The sequence below is a fragment of the Leishmania panamensis genome (assembly GCF_000755165.1).
Source record: "Leishmania panamensis strain MHOM/PA/94/PSC-1 chromosome 8 sequence".
In the NCBI taxonomy this organism is placed as follows: Eukaryota; Euglenozoa; class Kinetoplastea; order Trypanosomatida; family Trypanosomatidae; genus Leishmania; species Leishmania panamensis.
In genome coordinates this window covers 407,247-428,605 of record NC_025887.1, presented here as the reverse complement: position 1 = coordinate 428,605, position 21,359 = coordinate 407,247, and the positions used below count along the sequence as shown (strand labels likewise).

The 21,359-nt window shown below is 62.6% G+C and overlaps 7 protein-coding genes across 7 annotated transcripts, besides 2 other annotated features; all 7 read right to left on the bottom strand.

Moving 5' to 3' along the window:
- LPMP_081050 (hypothetical protein) lies at nt 1–965 on the bottom strand (the record flags this gene model as incomplete). Its single annotated transcript, XM_010705933.1, has 1 exon — nt 1–965. A coding segment is annotated over one exon (965 nt), but the record flags the coding sequence as incomplete, so codon positions are not given.
- A 1,550-nt stretch (nt 966–2,515) lies between these two features.
- Nucleotides 2,516–2,821, bottom strand: LPMP_081040 (hypothetical protein; the record flags this gene model as incomplete). The annotated part of the gene is made up of 1 exon (XM_010705932.1): nt 2,516–2,821. The coding sequence occupies one exon, from the start codon at nt 2,819–2,821 to the stop codon at nt 2,516–2,518; it is 306 nt and encodes a 101-aa protein (XP_010704234.1).
- A 1,091-nt stretch (nt 2,822–3,912) lies between these two features.
- On the bottom strand, nt 3,913–5,448 carry LPMP_081030 (hypothetical protein; the record flags this gene model as incomplete). Its single annotated transcript, XM_010705931.1, has 1 exon — nt 3,913–5,448. One exon carries the CDS (start codon nt 5,446–5,448, stop codon nt 3,913–3,915), a length of 1,536 nt encoding a protein of 511 aa, XP_010704233.1.
- A 1,192-nt stretch (nt 5,449–6,640) lies between these two features.
- On the bottom strand, nt 6,641–8,383 carry LPMP_081020 (hypothetical protein; the record flags this gene model as incomplete). The annotated part of the gene is made up of 1 exon (XM_010705930.1): nt 6,641–8,383. One exon carries the CDS (start codon nt 8,381–8,383, stop codon nt 6,641–6,643), a length of 1,743 nt encoding a protein of 580 aa, XP_010704232.1.
- A 559-nt stretch (nt 8,384–8,942) lies between these two features.
- Nucleotides 8,943–9,314: a repeat region.
- Nucleotides 9,315–9,835: 521 nt separating this feature from the next.
- LPMP_081010 (hypothetical protein) lies at nt 9,836–11,008 on the bottom strand (the record flags this gene model as incomplete). The annotated part of the gene is made up of 1 exon (XM_010705929.1): nt 9,836–11,008. One exon carries the CDS (start codon nt 11,006–11,008, stop codon nt 9,836–9,838), a length of 1,173 nt encoding a protein of 390 aa, XP_010704231.1.
- Nucleotides 11,009–14,306: 3,298 nt separating this feature from the next.
- Nucleotides 14,307–14,681: a repeat region.
- A 601-nt stretch (nt 14,682–15,282) lies between these two features.
- Nucleotides 15,283–15,870, bottom strand: MIX (the record flags this gene model as incomplete). The annotated part of the gene is made up of 1 exon (XM_010705928.1): nt 15,283–15,870. One exon carries the CDS (start codon nt 15,868–15,870, stop codon nt 15,283–15,285), a length of 588 nt encoding a protein of 195 aa, XP_010704230.1.
- A 1,170-nt stretch (nt 15,871–17,040) lies between these two features.
- On the bottom strand, nt 17,041–20,787 carry LPMP_080990 (hypothetical protein; the record flags this gene model as incomplete). The annotated part of the gene is made up of 1 exon (XM_010705927.1): nt 17,041–20,787. The coding sequence occupies one exon, from the start codon at nt 20,785–20,787 to the stop codon at nt 17,041–17,043; it is 3,747 nt and encodes a 1,248-aa protein (XP_010704229.1).
- Between the last annotated feature and the right edge of the window lie 572 nt (nt 20,788–21,359).

Here is a 21,359-nt window from a genome sequence, read left to right as displayed (position 1 = left end):
TAGAGGATCGGCGCCAGGGGCGAGGCGGCAGAGCCACTCACGGCGTCCTCAAGGCGGGGCGCCTCCTCGCCGCTCGCGCCAGGGCAGGACGGGAGGGAAAGGGCGAAGTAGCCAGCGAGCGAGATGTGCAGGGAGGCTGCGGCTGTGGCGAGCGAGATGGCAAAGGGTGCCCAACACCTTCGGAGGAGGGTGCTGATCGCAACCGCGACCGGTGAGTCGCAGCACGACTCGAACCCTCTGAGCACCTCGACTAGGGAAGACTGAGCCGCGCTGTCCGCCAGCACCTCTCGAGCACCGTAGTCCTCCACCGCGGCGGCGTCGGCGTGCGCTCTGCCCACCTCGGCGGCACCGTACTGACCAAGCTGCGAGCACAAGTCCGGTGCGTCAGCGGGGGGTGAGAGAAGCGCCACGCCATACCCCTGCCCAATCGCCGACGCAGCCGCTGCCCAGGTGTCGGGGTGAACCGCTGCCAGCACACTGGCGGCCAGCCAGGCCAGCAGCTCATCGTCCACCACGGCAGCAGTGCCTGGGGCCAGCACGGCGACGTAGTAGTACGGCGGCGACGCGCCGAATGCGCTCACCAGGCCCAGCGGAAGGGTTGCACACAGCACCGTGGTGGCCTCCCCAGTAAAGGAAGAGGCGCAAGGCAGCACCACCCGACGCCCGCCTCTCCGCGCCTCCGCCGTCGGTGGTGGGGACGAGAGAAGGACGAGAGCAGCGAAGAAGCGCCGCAGCGTCACAACGTTCACCGCTGGAACAGCGGCGAGCCCGGCAGAAGCGGCCGACGACGACGGCGCAGGGAGTCGACTGGAGGGAAGAGGCGCGGTGCATGCATACACCGGCGTCTCCTTGCCCTCGACCCATACAATGACGTAGCAGTCGGTGCTGCTGCTACCGGGGGCGATGCCTGCTACCACACGGGGGGAGGCGATGGCCCCTGCTAAAGACGTAAGAGGAAGCGACATACCACATGCGCACCCATGCACTCGTCACCAGCAGCAGCAGCGCAAGTGGGGGAGGGAGAGTCGGCTGCAGCCGTTGGGTAGTGGTGCTCCCTGACCTGCTCTTCCTCGTGACACCCCCGCCATCAGCAGAGGCGGAGAGCTGGTCGACGGTGGTGTGGAAGAGAGGGGGCCTTAGGTGGCTGTAGTCGTTTGCACCCCTGTGACTTGTGTGTGCGTCCGTTCGAAGGCGAGTGGAGACATGCAGAGAGAGAAGGTCAGGGAAAAGGCTGGTGTGGCCTCACGCACAGACACGCATAGTGCCCATGCACAAGCGCACGCAGGCAGAGAGAAGGGGGCAAGCAGTCCGCCTCTCTCCACCCCTCCCCTCCCCTCACGCGCACTGGGGTGAATCCCACACGAAGGCAATGCCAAACCTTCACGCACGCACGTGGCCTCGACATGTGTGCGTGTGCGTCTGTGTCGGTGCGAAGAAGGGGGGCGAGGGGCTCGTGTGCGTTGGGCATAAATTACCCCAGAGGTAGGGATAGGCAGGGGGCGGATGAAACACCTGCGGGGTGGTGTGCAGGGATGCGCAGCAAAGTGGCTACGTCTTCCCTGCTGCGGCTGTCTCGCGGTTTTACGGTTACTCGTGCTTTGCCTTCACTAACAACAGAGAAGGGGAGGGATATAGAGAGACTCTGCCACCAAAGCATCCGACACATGCGCGCGCTAACACCAATGTACAGAGAGAGGGCAACACACTCACGCAGCGTGCCTCTCTCACGCACGCACGCGCACGCTGACACTGTGTGGGTGCGCGTCAAGTGGCGGGACAAGCTGCGCAGAATTCACCCCCCCCCCTATACCTAAAAGAGTCACTTTCTCTCCCCCCTCACGTGTCGCTCATCTCCACACTCGCGCACACCAACACACGCGCGCGTGTGTGGGAGTGGTGGAGAGCGGAGGAAACAACAAGAGAAGAAGAGAAGGCGCCACTGTAACCAAACGACCGATTCCTAAAAGACAGACGCGCGCACGTGGAGAAAGCTGAAGAGGCGTGTCAGTGCGACGCGCACGCGACGGGGGGAGCAGGGGGAGGAGGAGAGCATAGGGCATAGAGGATAGAGGGGGTGCTGCAGCGGAGGCACACACAAGGGCGCAGGCGTGCACAGAGCGGCACGGTGCACAACACATCCCCGCACCCTCCGCGCCAGTGGCGCGGTATAAGCCTCACCACCACCTTCTGGCTACCCACAGAGGATGCCGGCGTGGCTCCTCGCTCTCTCGCGCACACGCTCTCTCCTCTTCTCGCGCCCCCCCCCAGCCTTGCCTGCCTCCCCACCCCACCTGCCTTCCCGCTCCGGGCAAAACCCTCCGCGCTCTGTGAAGGCTCGCGCACAGACAGACGGACACACACACGCATACAGAGGGGCGTGCAGACAGCGGGAGACACGCGGGTGCGGGGACGCGGCGTTCACACATGCCGCAGGGAGAGGGGCACGAAATATCGGCTCCCCCCCCCCGCACAGCCATGCGCGCACGGACACACACACACACAGACGCACGCCGGCTTACTTGTACGGGTTGCTGTCGTCGGCGGCCTGGCGCTTCTTGGTCCAGTACTTGGAGTACTTCTTCTGCGCGCCGCTATCCTGAAAAGCCGGGCGGTACTCAGCCCACTGGTTGTAGCGCATCACCACCTCGCCCCAGGTCAGCGCGCACTTCTCCACAGGCGGCTCGTTCGCCTTCAACGACTTGGCAACACACACGCGGTGCGCCAGCTGGGCATTCTCGAGGTGCCTCTGCAGCGCCTCGCTGGCCTGCATGTGCTGAATGGCCTCGTTCGACAAGTCGTGGAGGGCGAGCTGCTCAGACATGGCGGGCGAGAAGGGGAGGATGGGCTGAGGAGTGAAGGCGGATATGCAAAGTGTAGAGGCTCACAAGGAAGCGCTACGGGACGCCAAAGCAGTGCGTAAGTGGCCAACTCGTGGATACGCGTGGGAGGAGGAAAGAAGGACCCTCACTACGCCGGCGAGACTGCGCACGGGGGCGGCACGATCGCGCGTGCGGGTGGGTGGGTGGGTGGGTGCCATTGTGATATCGAGGGAGGGAGTCCGATGGCAGGGAGGGAAGGAGATAATGGAGAGGAGCAACAGGGGCCGGCGACGCGGAGAGACGACCACCACAGGTGCATCGCACGTGTAGGGAGAAGTCGGGCGAGAGAAGCCCGGCACCGCGCCACGCGAGCACACAGCATCACGGAGTGCGGGCGGGGAGGGGGGCATTTCACGGGGGACACGATACACGCACATGCGCACACCTATCATATCAGCGCCTCATTCTCCCCACTCACCACGCTTTTCCTCCACCCCGCCCTCCCACTCGCCCCCTTACCGGCCGTCGTCGGCTACACTAGCAAGGCGACCTCCAGCCTGCGAATGCGCTTCGGTGCAACGCCTCGGCATGAGAGAGGCGGGGAGCGGGGAAGCCGCGGCAGTTGCGGATGGGGAGAGCGCCAACACGTTCTTCCACCTATTCTGTGGAGCTCGCGGAAACAAGGACAACAACAGCAAGAGATGCACGCCAAGTGCGCGAGGAGCGTGGGGGAAGAGGGGTCGCGTGCAGAGGAGAACGGAAAGCCAAAGATGCGCGAGGGACGCACACGCACACGCAGGGGGAGAAGGGAAAAGAAACCGCATGCGTGTCGTGGCTCATCCGGCAGCGTGGACGCTCTCTCTATGAGGAGCAGCTTGTTCTTGTTGTGTTAGCTGGCAGGCGTGTGCCCCTAGGACGTGTCCGCTCAGCATGCACCTCGTGAGGTGCTCTGCGCGGTGCAAGGAGGTGAAGGGGGCGGCAGACACGAGTGAGGAGTTCGAGGGCAGTGCGCCACGCACGCACAAACGCACACACAGCCCCTACCCGCGCCACCACCACCGCCGTTGCCATCAGAGCCGCTCGTGACGCTTGGCTACTGCACCTCGCAGTCGCCAACATCGGGACGGCATCGCGAAGGACGGCGCCGCGGCTCTCGTACGGCAACTGCGCACGACACCGCGCTGTGCCCACTCTCCTCCGCGTTCCTCTCGCCCTCACCCGCGCTTTCCTCACCGTCGTCGTCATCGCGAGGGGCAGCTGCCGCCGCCTGCGCTACTCCAACAGGCCCGGCAACCTCAAGCGCGGAGGGGGACGCCGGTGGCGCTGCTTTCTGTGCTGGCGCGGCGGCGCCGGTGGCGCTGACAGGCGGGGCGGCGTCATCATCGGCAAACCTCTCGCGACCCAGCAGAGATGCCGCGAGGCGGACGGCCACGGCCTCGCAGTAACTCAACTCCTCCCGCACAGCGACAGCCGCCTCCATGTTTGCGGCGGCCGTGTCGTTCTCCGGCCCATCCTCCAGCTCCAGCAGCTCGGGTGTGATGGGTGCACCCTTCATGGCTGCCTGGAGGCAACGCAGCCTGCAGTCGTGGAGGCTGCGGCGGCAGCAGCCACTGGCGCTGTCGCTCGCACCTCTGTGCCGCGTGTAGTGGCAGTGTTGGAGCGCGTTGAACACCTTCACAAGGTAGTCGGCAGTGTTGAGGGACTGCAAGAGGAGCACGTGGAGTGATGTGGGTGGGACGCTGACAGTGGCGCCATTGCCTGTGGAGCAGGCGGCGGGTGCAGGTGCTGCCTGCCGCTCCTCCGCCGAGCACGCCGCGTGGGCGCGAGAGCGCTGCAACGCCTCCCGGTACGCCTCCACTCGCCCCCGCAACTCGCGCACCTCAGCCTCCTTCTGTGCGAGGCGCGACTGCATCGCCTCCTCAGCCTTCCCACCGCCACTGCCCACACTCAGCACAGAACCCACGTTGTCGTCCGCGCTCTGGAGCACCGAGCTCGGTGGGTCACTACGGGTAGCGCGCTGCCACGCCAGCTGCACATGTGCATACATGCGGCTCGTCTCCTCCAGCCTCTCCATGATGTGCGCCTCGTGCAGCTCTTTCGCCTTGAGCTGCTCGCGCAGCCGCGCGTTCTCGTCACGGTAATAACGAAGCAGGCGGCTCACCTCTGCTGGCGACGTGTCGTCTGCGCTTGTGTCGTGCGTGGGACGCACGTGGGGGTGGCGGAGGAGGCTCCCCAGCGAGCAGGTGTCACGAGTGCCCGCGCCACCGTGCGAGGCGGGAGGCAGCGGCTGCTGCGCCACCGTGGGGGACCCAGCGATCCCCCAGTGGTCCCCGTCAACCTCTCGGCCGTCCCACCCCAGCTCATGAGCAGAGGCGTCCGCAGCACCGCAGTGGCCGAGCGACAAGCTCCGCGGCGGCAGCAGCGAGGAGGTGGACAGATGGGTGGATGCGACGAGGCCCTCCGGCGGCACCTGCGCATCCCGTGCGCCTCTCCCAGGGACGTGGAACCACTGCAGCGGCACCAACGGGCGCGCAGGCGGCGCCGTCGTACAGGCGCTCGTGCTGCTGTACTGCGTATCGAGCCGCGCAGGCCTCGCGCGAGCAAAGATGTTCTCCTCCGCTCTCCACATGCGGTCGAGCGCCACAAAGGTAAGACTTGAGCGGGTGCGGCAGCAGTGGGGATGGTGCAGCAGCCCGTGAGCTGCGCAACGGAGATAAGACGAGGCAGCAGCAGCACAGAGATCGACGAGTCCGCAAGTGGGGCCGCGCACAACACGTGCGTGGGTGTCTCCTCTGTGGGCTAGCGTGTGGCTCGTTTGCAGGGGCGTACACTGTGATGGCTACGGGGGGTATGAGGGCATGTGCATGTGTGTCCGGTCGGTGCCTGGGTCCGTGCGGGAGGGGGGGGGTGCAGTGTCACTGCTACTGCCTTGAGCCGCGCAACGGGTCTCCCACAAACCAACGAAGAGATGGAGGGCGAAAGAGGGAGCGGGAGATGAAGGGGGAGAAAAGCGCGGCTGCGGAGAGAGAGGGAGTCAAGCAACTCGTGCCACGATGCCCGTGTCCGAACGCACGCGCTCCTCCACAGCGCAGTGCCCACACGAGGGGCAATACCCGTCGTCGAGTGAGAGGGGCGGACGCGAAGGGGCCCGCACACTCAGCCGCGCGCGCACATCTTGGCGGCGGGGCAAAGCAAGAGGGAGTGCCAGTGGCCACTGCATTGACGCAGACACACACACACACGCACGCACACAACAAACCAGGTGCACTGAGCGCTACGCCATCTTCCCGGTTTGCCTTGCGTGAGCCTCCAATAGACTCCGTCAGCGCACACGCGTCGCACGTCACGCAGCCCGAGGCGACCGTCAACTCGAGCTCGAAAGCGGAAACGAAAGGAGCGCAAACAAAGCGCAGAAGAGAGGCAGGCCGATGCGGCACAACGCGGGGGTGGCGGAGGGTCGCCGCGGCGCCGTGCAAGCGTGTACGCGCAGAGGGGCGGACAGCGCGAGACGCGGCCGGCACGCAGCGCACACGTATGAGGGGTGGGGGAAAGAGAGGAGGGCAACACTCATGACGACAAGAACGCCGTGGTGTCGCCAAGCCGCCCCTCCCGCTCCACCCCCGCCCCACACGACTCTCCGCACGGGCCCTCAAACACCGCTCCACGCGACACGAGGAGTACCCATCCCGCTGCGCATTCGCATGCACCTACGCGTGTGGGCGCGCACCGTTGGGTGCGGCAGCCATGCACACACGCACACGTGGAGAGACTAACAGAGACATCGGCAGCGAGGGACGCCACCCCCACAGGAGGGCCGAGGACTACTTGGGGGTGAACGCGTGTCCGCCCCACGTTGATATGGTCGGCTCCTTCCTCTCCGCCTTCGCGAAGAGCTTGGCTGCGCCACCCTGAGCCCAGCAGCCGGCCGCGATCGTGCTGGGAGTGTTTGTGGTCAGACTCCTAAAAGCCGCCGCTGCGGAGTCGCCGCGTGGCGGAGGCGCCCCAACCGTGTCGACGAGCAGCGACTGCATATCTTGCCGCTTGGTGGCACGCTGGCGCGTGTCGAGCGGGTTGGGCGGCAGCCCGTGGTCGCTGCCCCCGGAACCCGTCGAAGGGAGCTTCAGGTACGGCAGGCTCTCGGTGTCGATGGAGAAGTCGGACGGCGCCGTGTCCGGCGAGAAGCCCCAGCAGTCACCGCGGCCGATGCCGCTGCGGCTGCTGTACTTCATCAAGTATTGCTTCCACGACGCATCCTCGCCGGCGGCGCGGTCGTCGCGGTGCCGGCGCTGCGCCCTGTCGCTCGCCATCTTCTGCAGCGCGGCGGCAAACGCGGCGCGGGTCTCCGGCAGGACAAGCCGATCCACGTTGACGACGCACAGTTTGATCATGCCATGCAGTGGGACGTGCGAGAAGACCTTGTAGATGCGGCGTGTCTCCTCCGTCTGCTTCATTGTCACCACCTCCTCCACCGTGCCGGTGACCGTGTTGGGCAGTGGCGCGTTGCGCAGCCTCGCATCGTGCTTGAGCATCTTCACGGTCAACATGTGAAGGTAGTACGGCTGCCCCTCCCCGTCAGCGTACAGCTCGAGGTAGCCGTCCTCGCCCTCCGGCGTGGTGGCGGGGCGCGGGGCCAGGGGCGGCGAGTTGCGCAGCATCGACGGCGGCAGCCCCTTCGGCTCTTTGCTCACCTCTCCCAGCGCCTCAAGCAAAAATTGCCCCACCTCCGCGTCGGACTCGTTCAGCGGCTGCCCCAGCTCGCGAAGTCGCTCCGAAATACCGGCACAGTCAGCGTAGCGCTGCTCCGCCTCGTACTGCGGGGTTGCCATCACGTACCGACTCTGGTACGAGAACGGCTCCATGTAGGCCGGGAGGTGGATCGCCACGCCCTTCTCTGAGGACGGCGGCGGCGACGAGAAAAAGGGGTCTTCGGAGCGGCGCAGCACGCACGAGTTGCGGTGCCGCTTGAAGAGGTCGAAGCGCGCCTGCACGCCGACCCTCCGCGGCTGCACCGGCTGCAGCACGCAGGGGCGCAGCGTGTAGGGCGTGAGAAGGTCGTGGCACATCGGGCACTTGCGCGGCGCGCCTGCCGCCTTCTGGCGGCTCATGTACTGCAGGATGCACGGGAGGCAGTAGACGTGGCCGCACTCCGTGATGCGCGGTGCTGTCGGCACTTCCATGCAGATGGGGCACTGGTACTCCTCAGGCGTGGCCCGCATCACCACCGAGTGCACCACCTCCCACGGCACGAGGCTGTCGCTGAGCTGGATGCACTCCAGCAGCCGACGCTGGCCCTGCGGCAGCCCCTGCGTCGACGTGATCGTCAGCAGCTCGGAGCGAAGGATGAACTGGAAGTTCTGCAGCATGAACGCGCGCTTCAGTGCCGCGGGGTCGACATGCCGCACCGGCCGCGGGCAGCGATAGGTCGCCACGGTGGTAGCGGCGGACGGGCGCTCGTGAGTCCCGCTGCCCCTGCTGCCCCCCGGGGCCGCTGCCTGCAAGTCGGAGAGGTCCCACAGGTTTTTCACAACAGTCCCTCGCCTGCCGCCCTTCTTCGACTTCGCCATTGGTGCCACCGCACGTCGTCGAGCCAAGCAGCTGGGCCCTCGCCGTCTAGCCACCCGTTACTCGATACACGCCCACACCAATGGCACAGGCACACACACACACACGATGAGTGTGCGGCCAAGACAGAGAGGCAAAAACTATCGTCACTAGCGCTCAACAGAGCTGAGCACGTCGCTGTAGGAGTGCGCCTGTGGTGGTGGCTATGCACGCGTGAAGGAGCGTACGCATGTAGGGACGCCGACACGGGCACATACACACACGGCAGAGGGGGGAGAAGACACGCAAGCAGACGTCCGCACAGAGTGGGTGAAAAGCTAAAATGGGGGGAAGAGAGCACGCGGGGGAGCGGCACGTGGGCCAGCCAAAGAAATGACCGACTGCGTAAGCCCGCGCATGCCTGTGTGCGTGTGCGTGTATGCGTGTATGCGTGCAGCGAGAGGGAGAGAGTCAGTGAGGGCAGGTGGGAAAAGGGGGAGGGGAATGAGACACAGAGAGCACGCCCGGTAGCGGGCAAGACAATGCGTTTGTGTGCGCGGCCTACCTCCCGCGCCGTGGCCACTCCGCCGTGAGCGAAACCCCAATCGGCCCCACCCCACCGCCTGCCGCGGGCCCATCGCCGGGTGCGGGGCAGCCACAGACACGCGCGGGGCTGCAATGCGCCAACTCCCTCACCGGCACGCCGCCCCTGCCCACCATACGGGGGGCACAGACGTGTTCGCTGCCGCACCGCGCTCCGACGCAGCGCCACCCACGACTTGCTCGGCGACACCACTGGCGATGCGCCACTCCGACCTCCCTGCGCCGTGGGTGCCTGACCCTGTCACCGCCAAACGTGGTTCGGCATCGGCAGGGGTGGGGGCTGCTCGGCTCCCCCACACAGAGCGGAGGGTGCCGGGCCCTGACGCCACGCCGAGGTGGCCTCCGTCATCACCGCCTGTTCACTCACACCGCTGGTCGGGTGAGGGCAAGATGGTGAGCGGCACTTCACCAGAGACGAGCCTTGTCGTTTTCGAAGACTGGTAAAGCGCTTTTTTCCCACATACGCATGAGCTGCGTCGCCCCGAGGGACACACGTCTTGCCCTATCAGGAGAGAGGTGGTAGTGTTGGCGAGAAGGGGCAACCGAGAGAAACACACCACTGGGATGAAAAGCTCAACGCCTGCTTGCGGGTTGCGGAGGTACCTGAGGGGCTACGGGTGTCGTCATTCGACACCTCACAAACGTTGTCTGCATGTATGCATGAACGCCACTCACCTGCACGGCTGTAACGCGGAGCGCAAGAGAGAGGGAAGCGCCGACTGTGAAGAAGAAAGCGAAAAAGAGGGGCGCAACGCAGGCATTTGTGTTGAGGATAGCGGCAGAGGTGGGAGTCGTCAGTAAGAAGAGTTGCGATACGGCGGCAGCTTTATGGCACCCACGCTCCTCACTCGACCGGTTCATCCACGTCGCAGTCACCACCGGCAGAAGTAGTAGACACCAGTGGAAATAAGTTGGCCGTCCTGCCGCGTCTCGCAGCGCAGACAGACGCACGGTGCGGCGCCGTTGGGGACGGCGGGAAGCCCCAGCTGATGCCGCCACGGTGGCAGTCGATAGCTCGGGTACACACGAGGCGCGGCGCAGACCACCTCAACCGGAACGCCAAAGACCGCATCCTCAGTTTGCACGATGTGATGAGCCGAAACACGCCATCCCACCGCTTGTGCAATGGCCGCATCGTGGCCGAAGGCACCGCTGCTGTGCAGTCGTGAAAAAAACTGCTGAACACAGTCGTACAGCACCCATGGCGGCATGACGGTGGGTGCCAACGACGAGGCGACGCGTTCGTCGTCAGCCGCCTCCGTGCCACTCGCCGTGCTTTGCGCATCTGGGGACAGCGAGGACACGGCAGCGTCCTCTATCCTGTAGCAGGCGCGCTGCCCGAAGCCTTCACTGCCCTCCATCCGCATCAGGTCACCGTACAGCCCACCGCATACTCGTGTGCCGCCGACCATCACAGCAGAGAGGCAGTCGCAGGCAGGCGCGGTCGCCTCAGTGGGCGGCGCTGCATACGGGAAGGCAGTCCGCGCGTTGGAAGAGACGGAAGAGGTGCCCTGCCCACGCTTAACTGCGTCGTCGCCAGTCTCGAGCGCTGCACTTTTCGGACCGGTCATCAGCATCGACGCGATAGGCTGGTGGGTGCTGTTGAATAGCGTCAGCTTAACGTCGCTCTCCTTGCGGTGGCCCGGGCGCACGAGCTCCACGGCGCCCATAGCCGGATGCGCGTCCAAGGCGGAGGCCTCTTTCGGTGCCCCGTATGGCGCGTGGGCAGAGTAGTAGAAACAATTCAGTGTGCCGACAGACTCCCAGAAGTCGGACTTGGGGGCGTGACGTAACTTCACTGTACTATGCTGCACCGCGCGCGGCGTCTCGGCAAACTCGGCGAGGGTGTGGAGCAGGGTGTGGAAGTACAGCGGTGGGACAGCGGCGTGCGAGAAGGCTGTCCGTTGGAACGGAAGGAGTTCTGGGTGATGCAGAAAGGAGGTGGTGAGTGCGGGGCCGGCGAGTGTCTGGTACGGCTGAACTGCACCAATCAGGAGCTTTGGTACCTCAAGGGAGAGGTCGCGGCGCAGCACAAGGGACGTCATGTGCGGCTCAATCGAGGGGCCGAGGGCGAGTGAGGCATGCGGCTTTGCCAAGAAAGGCAAGAAGAAAAAAATGAAACGCACGACGCACACACACACACGCGCGCGCGAGCAAACGGCGGTGTCCCGGCTTTCCCCCCGATGTCGCTTTTTTCCTTTGCGGTCGGGTGAGAAATGGCGTGAGAGGGGAGGCAAGATGGGCACCCGCAGAGGAGAGAGAGAGAGGGGAGCGTGCGCGCAGGTCGAAGCTCGGGGCCGCAGAGAATGAAAAGGGCGTGTAAGGAGTGAGGAAGAGGGGAGGGGGAGACGTCAGAGAAGAAATGGGGAGAGGCGTAAGGGGGAGGAGGGAGCAGCTGTGAACACGTTCGCGTGACAGCAAAACAGACCTGCGCAGACAAAGTGAGGCATCGGCAGCGAGGAAGAGCAAGAAGACCGATTGGCATGACGGAGATTTCGCTCTACCAGAGCACGAGTCGCGGTGGTGAGCACAAACATGCAGAGAGACATGCGGCGTGGGCAGAGCGAGGCAGCGTGTAGCTTTTCAAGCAGTGCTGCGTGGCCTTGACGTTTGAGAACGGCGGAACAGAGAGCAGCCAGCGCTGCGCTCCTCTCTCCCCCTACTCTCCATTTCCCAAGCACACAGCAGCAGCAGCAGTGAGGTAAAGTAGGCTTCTCTACCCCTTTGTTTGCTTGCCGCCTGCGCCTGTGAAACCTCTGCTGCAGCGGCAAGCAAACAAAGGGGGTGGCCCTGGTGTGTGTGGATGGAAGCGCAGAAAGCGCGCCGAGAAAAGAGACGGCGGCACACACTCACACACGTGTGCGTGCGTGCAGGCCCACTATGGGCGGCCGCTTTCGATGCCAAACAACAAACCGAAAGAAGAGAGGATTGAGCGAAAGTGGCAAAGGCCACACGGAAGAGAAGAAATGAGACGTGCAGTACGTCCGCGCACCGCCAGTCGCTCGCCTGCTCTCTCCATCGCCATCTCACTCTCTTTAGCTGCTGGCTGCTGCAACCCAGCCAGTGCCACATACGAGCCCATGCGCACGCGGGTGTTGTGGATCTGCGTCCATTCAGGCCGAGCAGCAGGGTAATCGAAAGGGGGAAAACAAGGTAGCAGGAGGGAGGAGAGGGGAGATGGGGAGATGGGAGAGGGGATGATTGGGGGGTGGGGAAGGGGAAACCAGTGCACACACGCAGAGACGCGGAGGGTGAGAGACCCAAAGAATAGTAAGCAGCGAAAAGAGACAGAGGGGTAAAAAAAAGAAAAACAAGACTGCGCATACGCAGCTACACACACTCGAGAAGGGGTGGACAGGCAAAGAGGGGGCAGCGACAGCAGCGGCGGCGGGTGTGTGGTGTTATCATCATCACTGTGTTCTCAGAACCCTATGGAAAGGCAATGGGTGTGCGCGGAATGACCAAGTGGGGGCAAGATACCGAGGGAAGAAGAAGGGGTAAGGCTAAGAATGACCGCCACTGCACCTCGGCACGTGTCTCCATCTGCAATGTGCGCGCTGGCTACAGAGACTCGCTAGTGCTTATAACCAAAGCGAACCTTCAAGTCCCACATGTGGTACTGCATCATATCGTGCACAGTGTACTCGGGACACAGTAGCATCAACAGGGCAGCGGTCATCATCATCTTCCCCTTGGGTCACATCACCCTGTTAAACTCGGTCAATCCCTTCGGACTGGGGTGAGCGCGGTCTAGCCCCTTCATCGAGTGGAGACCAGACTGCACAGCGACCATGCAGCACGAGTTCGTGAAATCCTTCCTTTTCCTAGCGTCGCCTCGAAGAGCAGCGTTGCACCGCTATTGGCATGGGAAGTGCAGTTGTAGTTGGCGGACTTGATGAACGTATCGGCAAGTCAAATGCCCCTGCCGAAGAGGTAGCCCACCACCGGCACCCTCCCCTCCTGGCGTGATGAGCAGACTTGGCTACAGAGCACCTACAGTGTTCGCCGCACGGCTGCCGCACCAGAGCATCTGCCTCTTCCCAATTAAGGTGAGCACTGCCCTGTACCCTCCCCCACCTCACCCTCGTGATTCACCTTGACGGGCTCCACGTGCAGCGTGTTGTAATCGTGTGTCGAGCCGGCCGCGGCGCGGCTGTACTCCTCGACCAATTTGAAACCCCCGCACCCGACCGCTTCAGCAGTGTCAACGAAGAGCTGAGCGCCACTTATGTGTTGTACAACACTCTCCCCAGGCGTTGCCTCGCAGCTAAGCAGCGTCGAGCTGATTTCGAGCTGTGCAAGGGCGTCAAGCACCGCGGCCTTTCTCCCTCAGAATTAAGATGGTGTCGCTGAGCGGCGGGAGGTGGAAGCCAAAGTCGTGCGAGATGTGCGTCAGAACTCACTCATGGCCTGCTCCACGTCGGGTGTCTTCTTCGTCGGTTCCGTCTCGATCTTCTTGAGGCATCTGTGCGGGCTCCTGATGTGCTCCTTGGACGTGTTGCGAAGGTGCATGCGCTGTGCTTCCATGAACAGCCCACGCAGCGTGTTCTACATCGCTGCCTGCATGCTCATCTCGATAAAGGCACTGACTCTCCGCAGGCAGCTTCGACTTGGGTGACTCTGTCGGCCTCGCCTTCGCTTTTTTTCACGGAGGCGCCGTCATCCTTATCGGGATCGTCGTCATCCGCGCCGTAGTCGATGTCCATGAGCTGGTACTTGTACAGCACCTTCGCAAAGCTGAGCAAGTAGAACGAGCTGCGTGTCGTGCCGTTAAGTGTGCCTTGGAAAGCGTTCTTGGCCTGAGCAATGCTGAGGGAAGCTCCTCTGGCCTGCTGCCCCGGCGCCCCGACACGGCCTCACCGGGTAGACTTAGAACTTCAGGCTTGTCACATCCTGGAGCACCTGGATGACGCAGAACTTGTTGTTCTGAATTAGCTTCTGCCTGACTCAATATCCACCGATGCACCCACGTCACCGCCCACCAGCAAATACGAGTTGCTTGAGTTGGCGAGGTGCTGCTGAACTAGCCCCTTGACCGTCTTGAACATCTTGTCGGGAACCTTCTTTGCGTCTCGCGGCCAGCGGGTTGGCAGAAGCGGACGCCACGGCAGGGGGCCGCAAGAACGCCACCTCGAATGCCCTTTTCGCGGCCCTCTTTCTGGTGGGCTTGGCGTAAGGGACACCCTTCGATGACACCTCTGAAGCGCCCCCTCCCGGGGCAACCGCTGCCGTGGCGCCCTCCTGAGGAGGCCCAATGGCAGCCCAATACCTGCAGAAGCAAAACTCGAGAGAGGCGCTGGCAGAGCAAGAAGAGGCGAGTGAAGACTATTTTCAGCGTGGCCACTCCGCCGTGAGCGAAACCCCACTCGGCCCCGCCCCACCGCCTGCCGCGGGCCCATCGCCGGATGCGGGGCAGCCGCAGACACGCGCGTGGCTGCAACGCACCGACACCCTCACCGGCACGCCGCCCCTGCCCACCATACGGGGGGCACAGACGTGTTCGCTGCCGCACCGCACTCCGACGCAGCGCCACCCACGACCTGGTCGGCGACACCAGTGGCGATGCGCCACTCCGACCTCCCTGCGCCGTGGGTGCCTGACCCTGTCACCGCCAAACGTGGTTCGGCATCGGCAGGGGTGGGGGCTGCTCGGCTCCCCCACACAGAGCGGAGGGTGCCGGGCCCTGACGCCACGCCGAGGTGGCCTCCGTCATCGGAGGACTAGCGAGTAGATAGGAAGAACAGAAAATCTGAGTGAGAGAGGAGTGAGAGCAGCAGGCTGTGCAGAAGAATCGAGCAGAAGAGATCGAGTCAGGAGAGGGGGGAGATGAGAAGCGCGTGAGTCCACCAAGAGGAGTGGAAGAGAGTGCACGTGTAACGGTGTGGTAGAAGGTGTTTTTCTGTGGCTGCCTCACTTAGTGCGGTGGGGGGCGGGGGAGGCGGGGTGTCCTGTGGAGGAGGAAAAGGGCAATAGCAAAGACCAGAGGAGAGATGCCTGTCTGAGCATCTGTGGAGAGGAAGAGAGACGAGAGAGGATCGAGTGATGTAGCTTTATGGTGAGAGGAGAAAGACATGAGAAGCAGCGACAGTCCATATCGAGGGAATGTGGGCACGTCATGCACGCACATCAACGCACAGAGACTCACGTGTACACATGCAGAAAACCCCTGGCCTCGTTCGTCCGAGAAGGTGAGTGGCGGGGCGGATGTCCACGTAAGAGAGCTCAGATCACGCTTCGCTCTCAGCGGTGAACTAAACGACGAGCAACAAGCAAACACACACACGCACACACACACACAAAGGAGGTTTGTGGCTGGGCGTCACGTGTGCGTGGGGACGAGCACGGTGTCCGCAGCCGGGTTCAGGTCCATGTTTTCTAGGCTGTCGATCGCCATAGAGATAATCTCCTCGACGTCCTTGTTCACCCGCCCACCGTTGGGATCGCTGACGCGGCCGTACTTGACGTTCAGCAGCTGCATCAGGACCTCCTTCCGCATCTCGTCCGGGTCTGCCACATACGTCTGCAGGTACCTCCCACTTGAGTACTTGAGCACCTGCGTGAGCTCCAGCGGGATCAGCCAGTCAGCCGGGTAGTAGTGCTTCGTCTGCTCCCACATCAGCGCGATATCCTCCGGCGCCCCCTTGCCCTCGCGAAGCAGCACGACACGCTGGTGTAGAAGCGGCCACGGCGGTCGCCGCGGATCGTTGTGCCGCTGCCGCTGCGCTTGCAGCTCCTCCGGCAGCTCAATCGGCCCCGCTTTCTTCGTCTCCTTGACGGAGTAGACAGACAAGAAGCCGACAGACGCGATGAACCCGAACAGGAACATCGACTTGGCCGTGTACGGGTCGATCTCGACCCCCGTGAAGCTCGACAGACTCGACATGCGCTGCGTGGTGCGGCGGAACATGGTTTGCGGCAAGGCGCACTAGCGACGATGGGGAGATGTCGGCAAACGAGGCTATGGGGTAAGGGGGGGTCTTACGCAACCAAAGAGGCTCCTGCAGAGCCCTCACCGCCGACAGCAAAGCCGATAAGAATAAGTAAAGAGATAAAGATGGGGGAAACAGCAGAGAGGGAAGATGGGAGAGGAGGAGGAGGAGATACACACAGACGGCCCCTCTCTCTTTCCCTGTCTCGTTCTCTCCCAGCGGATCAAACTCGTGCGTGTCGCCGCTGCCGCTGCCGGTGTCATAGTGCGTATCGCAAAGCGTTGAGCGCTGCCTCGGTGCTGCGCCGTGCGGCCTCCTCTCGTACACGCCTGCACCCCAACCCACAAAAAGGGGGCTGCGCCTGTGCACGCGGCACGTCTGCACGCGTGATGCGTACGGGATGGGAGAGGGGAGGGTAAAGCGGGAGGATGTAAGGGGAATGAAGAGAGCACGTCTGTGGCTTACAACGAAACCAACATGCCCAAGCTCGAGAGCAAGCACAGAGGTACACGTACGGCGAGGCGCTGTGCTCATCCACGTCAGTCACTCAGAGCTCGTGGTGATGAGCTGGAGAAGTGAAAAGGGGAGCACTTCCGCAGCGGCCAGGCACAGGCAGACGCACTCGTCCATAGAGAAGAGGGTGCGCGCGACGATGCCTGTGAGCAGCACTCATCCATCGCCACTCCCGACCCACTCTCCTCCACCCCCTCCCTACACACGTAACAGTACTTCTTAAGGACCTAATACGCCTGCTTGGGCAGTAGCAACCGCTGTTGTTCATCCTAATTGACTTGGATCGTTTGGTTGGTGGTAGAGAGAGACACGTGCGTGCATGTGTCTCTCTCTAGGATCGATTGGCTCTAAGAACAAACTGAATCATGACCATCCTTATCAGTACCGTCGCCATCACTGTCGTCGGCTTGACGCCACACACACACACACACACACGCCTGCATAAAACGAGGAGGGAAAAATGAAGGGGAACGTAAAAGGCAAGGAAAAAGAGCAGACGTGCGGCGTCTGGCACTGTCCATGGCCTCCCCCCTCCCCTCCCCCCACTAGCCAGTCGCTGATTCTCCCCCATCCGCCTCTCATCACAATGACGATTTCTATTGTACATCGCCAAAAGGGAAAAAAAACGCTTCAGCTCAAATGCCGCGCCGCGTGCGACCCTTCTTTGGTGTGTGACAGAGCGGGCAGTTGCGGTATTTGTCCACGACTGCCTCCAGCGCCTTGCGGTGGCACACGGAGCATTGCCACGCTCCATCCTCGCTCGCGATAGCGCAGCCGCTCACCATGCACGTGTTGAAGGGCTGCTGACACTTGATGCAGCGCTGCGCCCACTCTTTGTTGAAGCTGCTGCATGTAGGGCACGGCACCGAGTCCACTGACGTGTCCACCGGAGGATGAGCCATGAAAATCTGTCTCGCGAGGTCGGCAAAGCGGCGCGGCGGGTCGTGCAGACTCACGGTCGGGTACGTCAGGGGCGCCATGCGCATTACGCCCTTGCCTGGGTTGGTGAGCTGAAGGGAGGTGGTCGTGCCAGACAGCGCAGAGCCGTGGCTGCCGCTTAATATGCTGATACCGCCGCCGGTGGACCCACCGCCCGTGCTCGTCATCGTACGCTGCGTCACATCAAGATCTAGAGAAAAGCTCTCCAACTGCGTCGTTGCCGCTGCTACTGTGGACCCGCCGGCTTCGTCGTTACGCTCCGCCTGCTCGAGTCGTGCAAATGCCTTGCTACACAGACCGTAGTTCTTCACGAGATACGCTGTCAAGGCAATCAGGCTGTAGCTGTCCACCGGCGCCACTAAGTCGTCGTACGCCATGAGGCGCATCGCCAGCACAAGGGCGGCCTTGAAGTTCTTGTCCGCAATTTGCTGCTGGCACATCAGCAAAAAATGGTACGCCTCCGCACCGCGCCAGGCCGCGTCAAGCGTGCGCTCCGACACGGTGCTTCGGTCCTTGTTGAGAAGCTCCGAGACGACCTCGACGCCGTCGCGATTGAGAGCGATCGCGGTGGTGCGATACTTCTGCACCTCCAGCGCTGAAAGCACGTAGAACTTCTTCGCCTTGAGCGGGTCGCTGAGGGCTGCACGCTTACCGAGCTGCGCCAGCAGCGTCGCCGCCTCATCGTGCTTGCCAGCCTTGCGGTACAGCTCGACCGCCTCGGTGAGGCGCTCGCGGTGGATGAGGTACTTAGCGTACTTCTCGAGCAGCTGACCGACATCCTCCAGTCGGTGCTCCTCCGCAAGAGCGATGGCTCGGTCCCACATGTTCACCTGCACGCACCCATTTACCGCCATGCGCGGCTCACTGGCCACAACGAAGGCCTTCGCCGCCTCTTCCGCAAGCCCGACAGTCAGCAACATGTTGCCCAGGGTCACCATCAGATCCTTGTCGTGCTCTGCCATGGAGATGAGCTGGGTGAGCATCTCATAGTCCTCGATGATGTAGAAGACGCGGGCGAGCTTGCGGTAGTGCCGGCACTGCGTGTAGTACTGCGCCGCTTTGGACCACTTCTGCCGGTCTGCGTAGTGGTCGCCGATGTTTTCCCAGGCCTGCAGCAACAGTGCCTCGTCACCGCCGCCCTCCTGTACAAGCCGCACGACGCCGAACCAGTCGCCGAGACGGTAGCGCAGGTCCAGTGCCAAATCCTTGCGGTCCACGTCCTTGTAGAGCCGCTCCGCCTCGTCAAAATGGTGGTAGTAGGCGTTCACCTCGGCCAGCTGCTTCTTCGGGTCGTCAAGGTTGCGGACCCGCTTCACAAACTGAATAGCAGAGTAGTCCTTACAGTGGATGAATCCCACCTCGGCGTAAGTGAAGTCCAGCTGGAAGAGCGCGTGCTCCGCCAGCAGCTCCCACAGTTTCTCGTTGTTGTGCAACTCGGCAAACTCGTACGCCTCCTTGACAGTGCTGTCGCGCAGCACGGCGCGCATCTCACGCAGCAGCTGCGCCTCAAAGTCAACCACGTAGTCCTTGCGGGGCCGCTCCGGATCAAGGAGGAGCTCGTCCAGCTGCAGCGTGCGGATTTTGAGCGACTTGAACCTGCACAGATTCGCGCACGACTGCACTGGCTCCTCCGCGACGCCATGGTTGTACACGAGCATGCGCGTCTTCTCCATCACCGCAAAGCGGTACGGGTCGTCGACGGCCCAGCGCAGGTTCCACACGTCTTTTAGCTCGACCCCGTCGATCGGCTCGGCCTTGAACGGCACAAGCGAGAACTTCTCCCGCTCCATTGAATACAATCTAGTGACGCCACCGAGGTCGATGACGGCCAGCTGTCTCGAGTTGCAGTTCACTGACATAGACTGCGCACGAGTGGGCAGGATACACTTGGAGACGAGCTGCAGCGGGTTGAGCTGATAGACGTGCAGGGTCCCGGACTCGCGAGAGACAAACATGTGCGTCTCGCTGACACACACAGCACAGATGAGATCATTTGTGAGAGCCGAACGCGCCTTCATCGTCGGCACCGTGTCGCTACGGACGATATCGTCTATGTGGATAATGCGCTCCAGGCTCTCGGCCCGGCTTGCCTGCATCGAGATGGGGTCGAGCGCGTCCACCGCCGTGCCGGGGTCGCGGAACTGCCAGATATAGACGGACTCATCACCGCAGCACACGACGACGGAGGAATTCATGTCGTACGTGTACAGCTCCATGTCAACGAAGCGCGTCTCCAGCGGGCTGCCAATGGCGTTCACCAGCTGGATCATGCGTTGTTGCTGCGCCGCGTCGGGGCAGCTGACCAGCACGCAGGCGTCCTTCCACGCGCTAAGGTACTGTAAGCCACGCACGCTCTTCATCCTCCGCTCGTTTGTGTGGACATTCCAAAACATGACACTCTCTTCGATCTTGTCTGGCACCGTGAAGGCAAAGACGACGGTCTTCTTGAAGTAGCAGTACTTGTACTCGGGCCGCACATTCGCGAAGTACACGGAGGCGTCGACGGCAATGGCGACGCGGAGGCCGCCGCCTTCCCACGCGATGCCGCCGCACTGCTTACCAGCCACCCGAAGCGTGCGTAGGTGGATGCCCTCGTTGCTGAAGAACTGCGTGACAACAAGGGACGCGTCCACTGTGGCGGTCGGCATGACGGCGGAGACAGCGAGCACCGTGCCGTGTGGGTTCCACGAAACGAATTGAATGGGAATGTCGCTGTCCATGACGTACGGCGCCTCGTCGCCGATGCTGGCCATGAGCTGAATTCTGCCGTGCTGGTAGCAAACGGCAAGCGTCGCCAGTGGCTCTGGTCGCTCCACCCACGCTGGGTGCCACGACAGCCCGGCCAGCGGGGACAGGGCATCGGTATCTTTGCACTGAATCTCGACCTGGCTAAGCTGTCCGCCGCTGGACGCGTCGTGCACATAGACGTCGCCCTCCGTGGTGCCGAAGAGGATGAAGTGGCCGTCAGCGCTCCAGCACACCTTTGCCAGCTTGTAGGGCAGTTCACGGCCCCAGTAGCGGTTGCCTTCCACACCGCCGACAATGACAGCGCCATCCTCGTAGGCAATGCAAATCTTCGTCCCTGACGGGTTCCAGGAAAAGTCGACGACGCGGCTGGTGTTGCGGTTGTTCACCATCTCCTCAAACCACATCCCCTTGTGCAGCATCCACACAATAATGCGGCCACTGACGTCGCTGCTTGTGAGCTTGCAGTACTGCTGATTCCACGTGACCAGGTCGACAGTGGTGTCGTGTCCCTCCAGCGTCTGGCTTGAGGAGAGACCGCCGGACCTCTGACCCTGCGGGCCGCCGTCCACCTTGAGCACCTTCAGCAACCCCTTCTCCCCGCCGCACGCCAGCCACCCCTGCTCCTCGCTCCACGCAATGGATGTCACCTTCACGCCATTAGGCATGGCGATGCGCTTGCTGAGATAGACGAACATGGCGAGCTGCACAGGTTGTTGAGGTCCCCTTATATGTGTATGGCGAGAGGAGTGAAGGAAAGGCAGTCCCTATACCGCTGCCCGTTTCCTTGTGGATGCTCGTGAGCTGAAGGAGAAAATGAGGATGGCCCTGTCCGCAATGGTGTATAAGCGCTAGACTGACGCGCACCCACACACACACACACACATGCACTCACACACTCAGAGAAAGAATGCGTGGGAGGCGAAGAAGAGGTTTCCCTTCGTCTGTGGTCCTACTGCTTCCTCTCTCTCTAATAGCCATACCTGTCCCAGCCGAAATCGAATGAATTGCGCGCTGATGACCCCCTCCACTGCTCTTCGCCTGCACAAGCAGAGAAGAAGAGAGCGCTAGTCAGAGACTGGTGGGCAGAGAGAAGGAGAGGAGCGAAGGAAAGGGTGCGTGTGCAGTCAAGAGATGCTTCCGCGCAGCGAGATGAACAAAGACGAGAAACAGTGGACGAGTAAAAGGAGATAGGTGGAGACATGAAGGAGAGAATATGGAGAGGAAGGCTGCACAGACGCGTTCATTGGGGCTGTAGTTCTGTGATGCG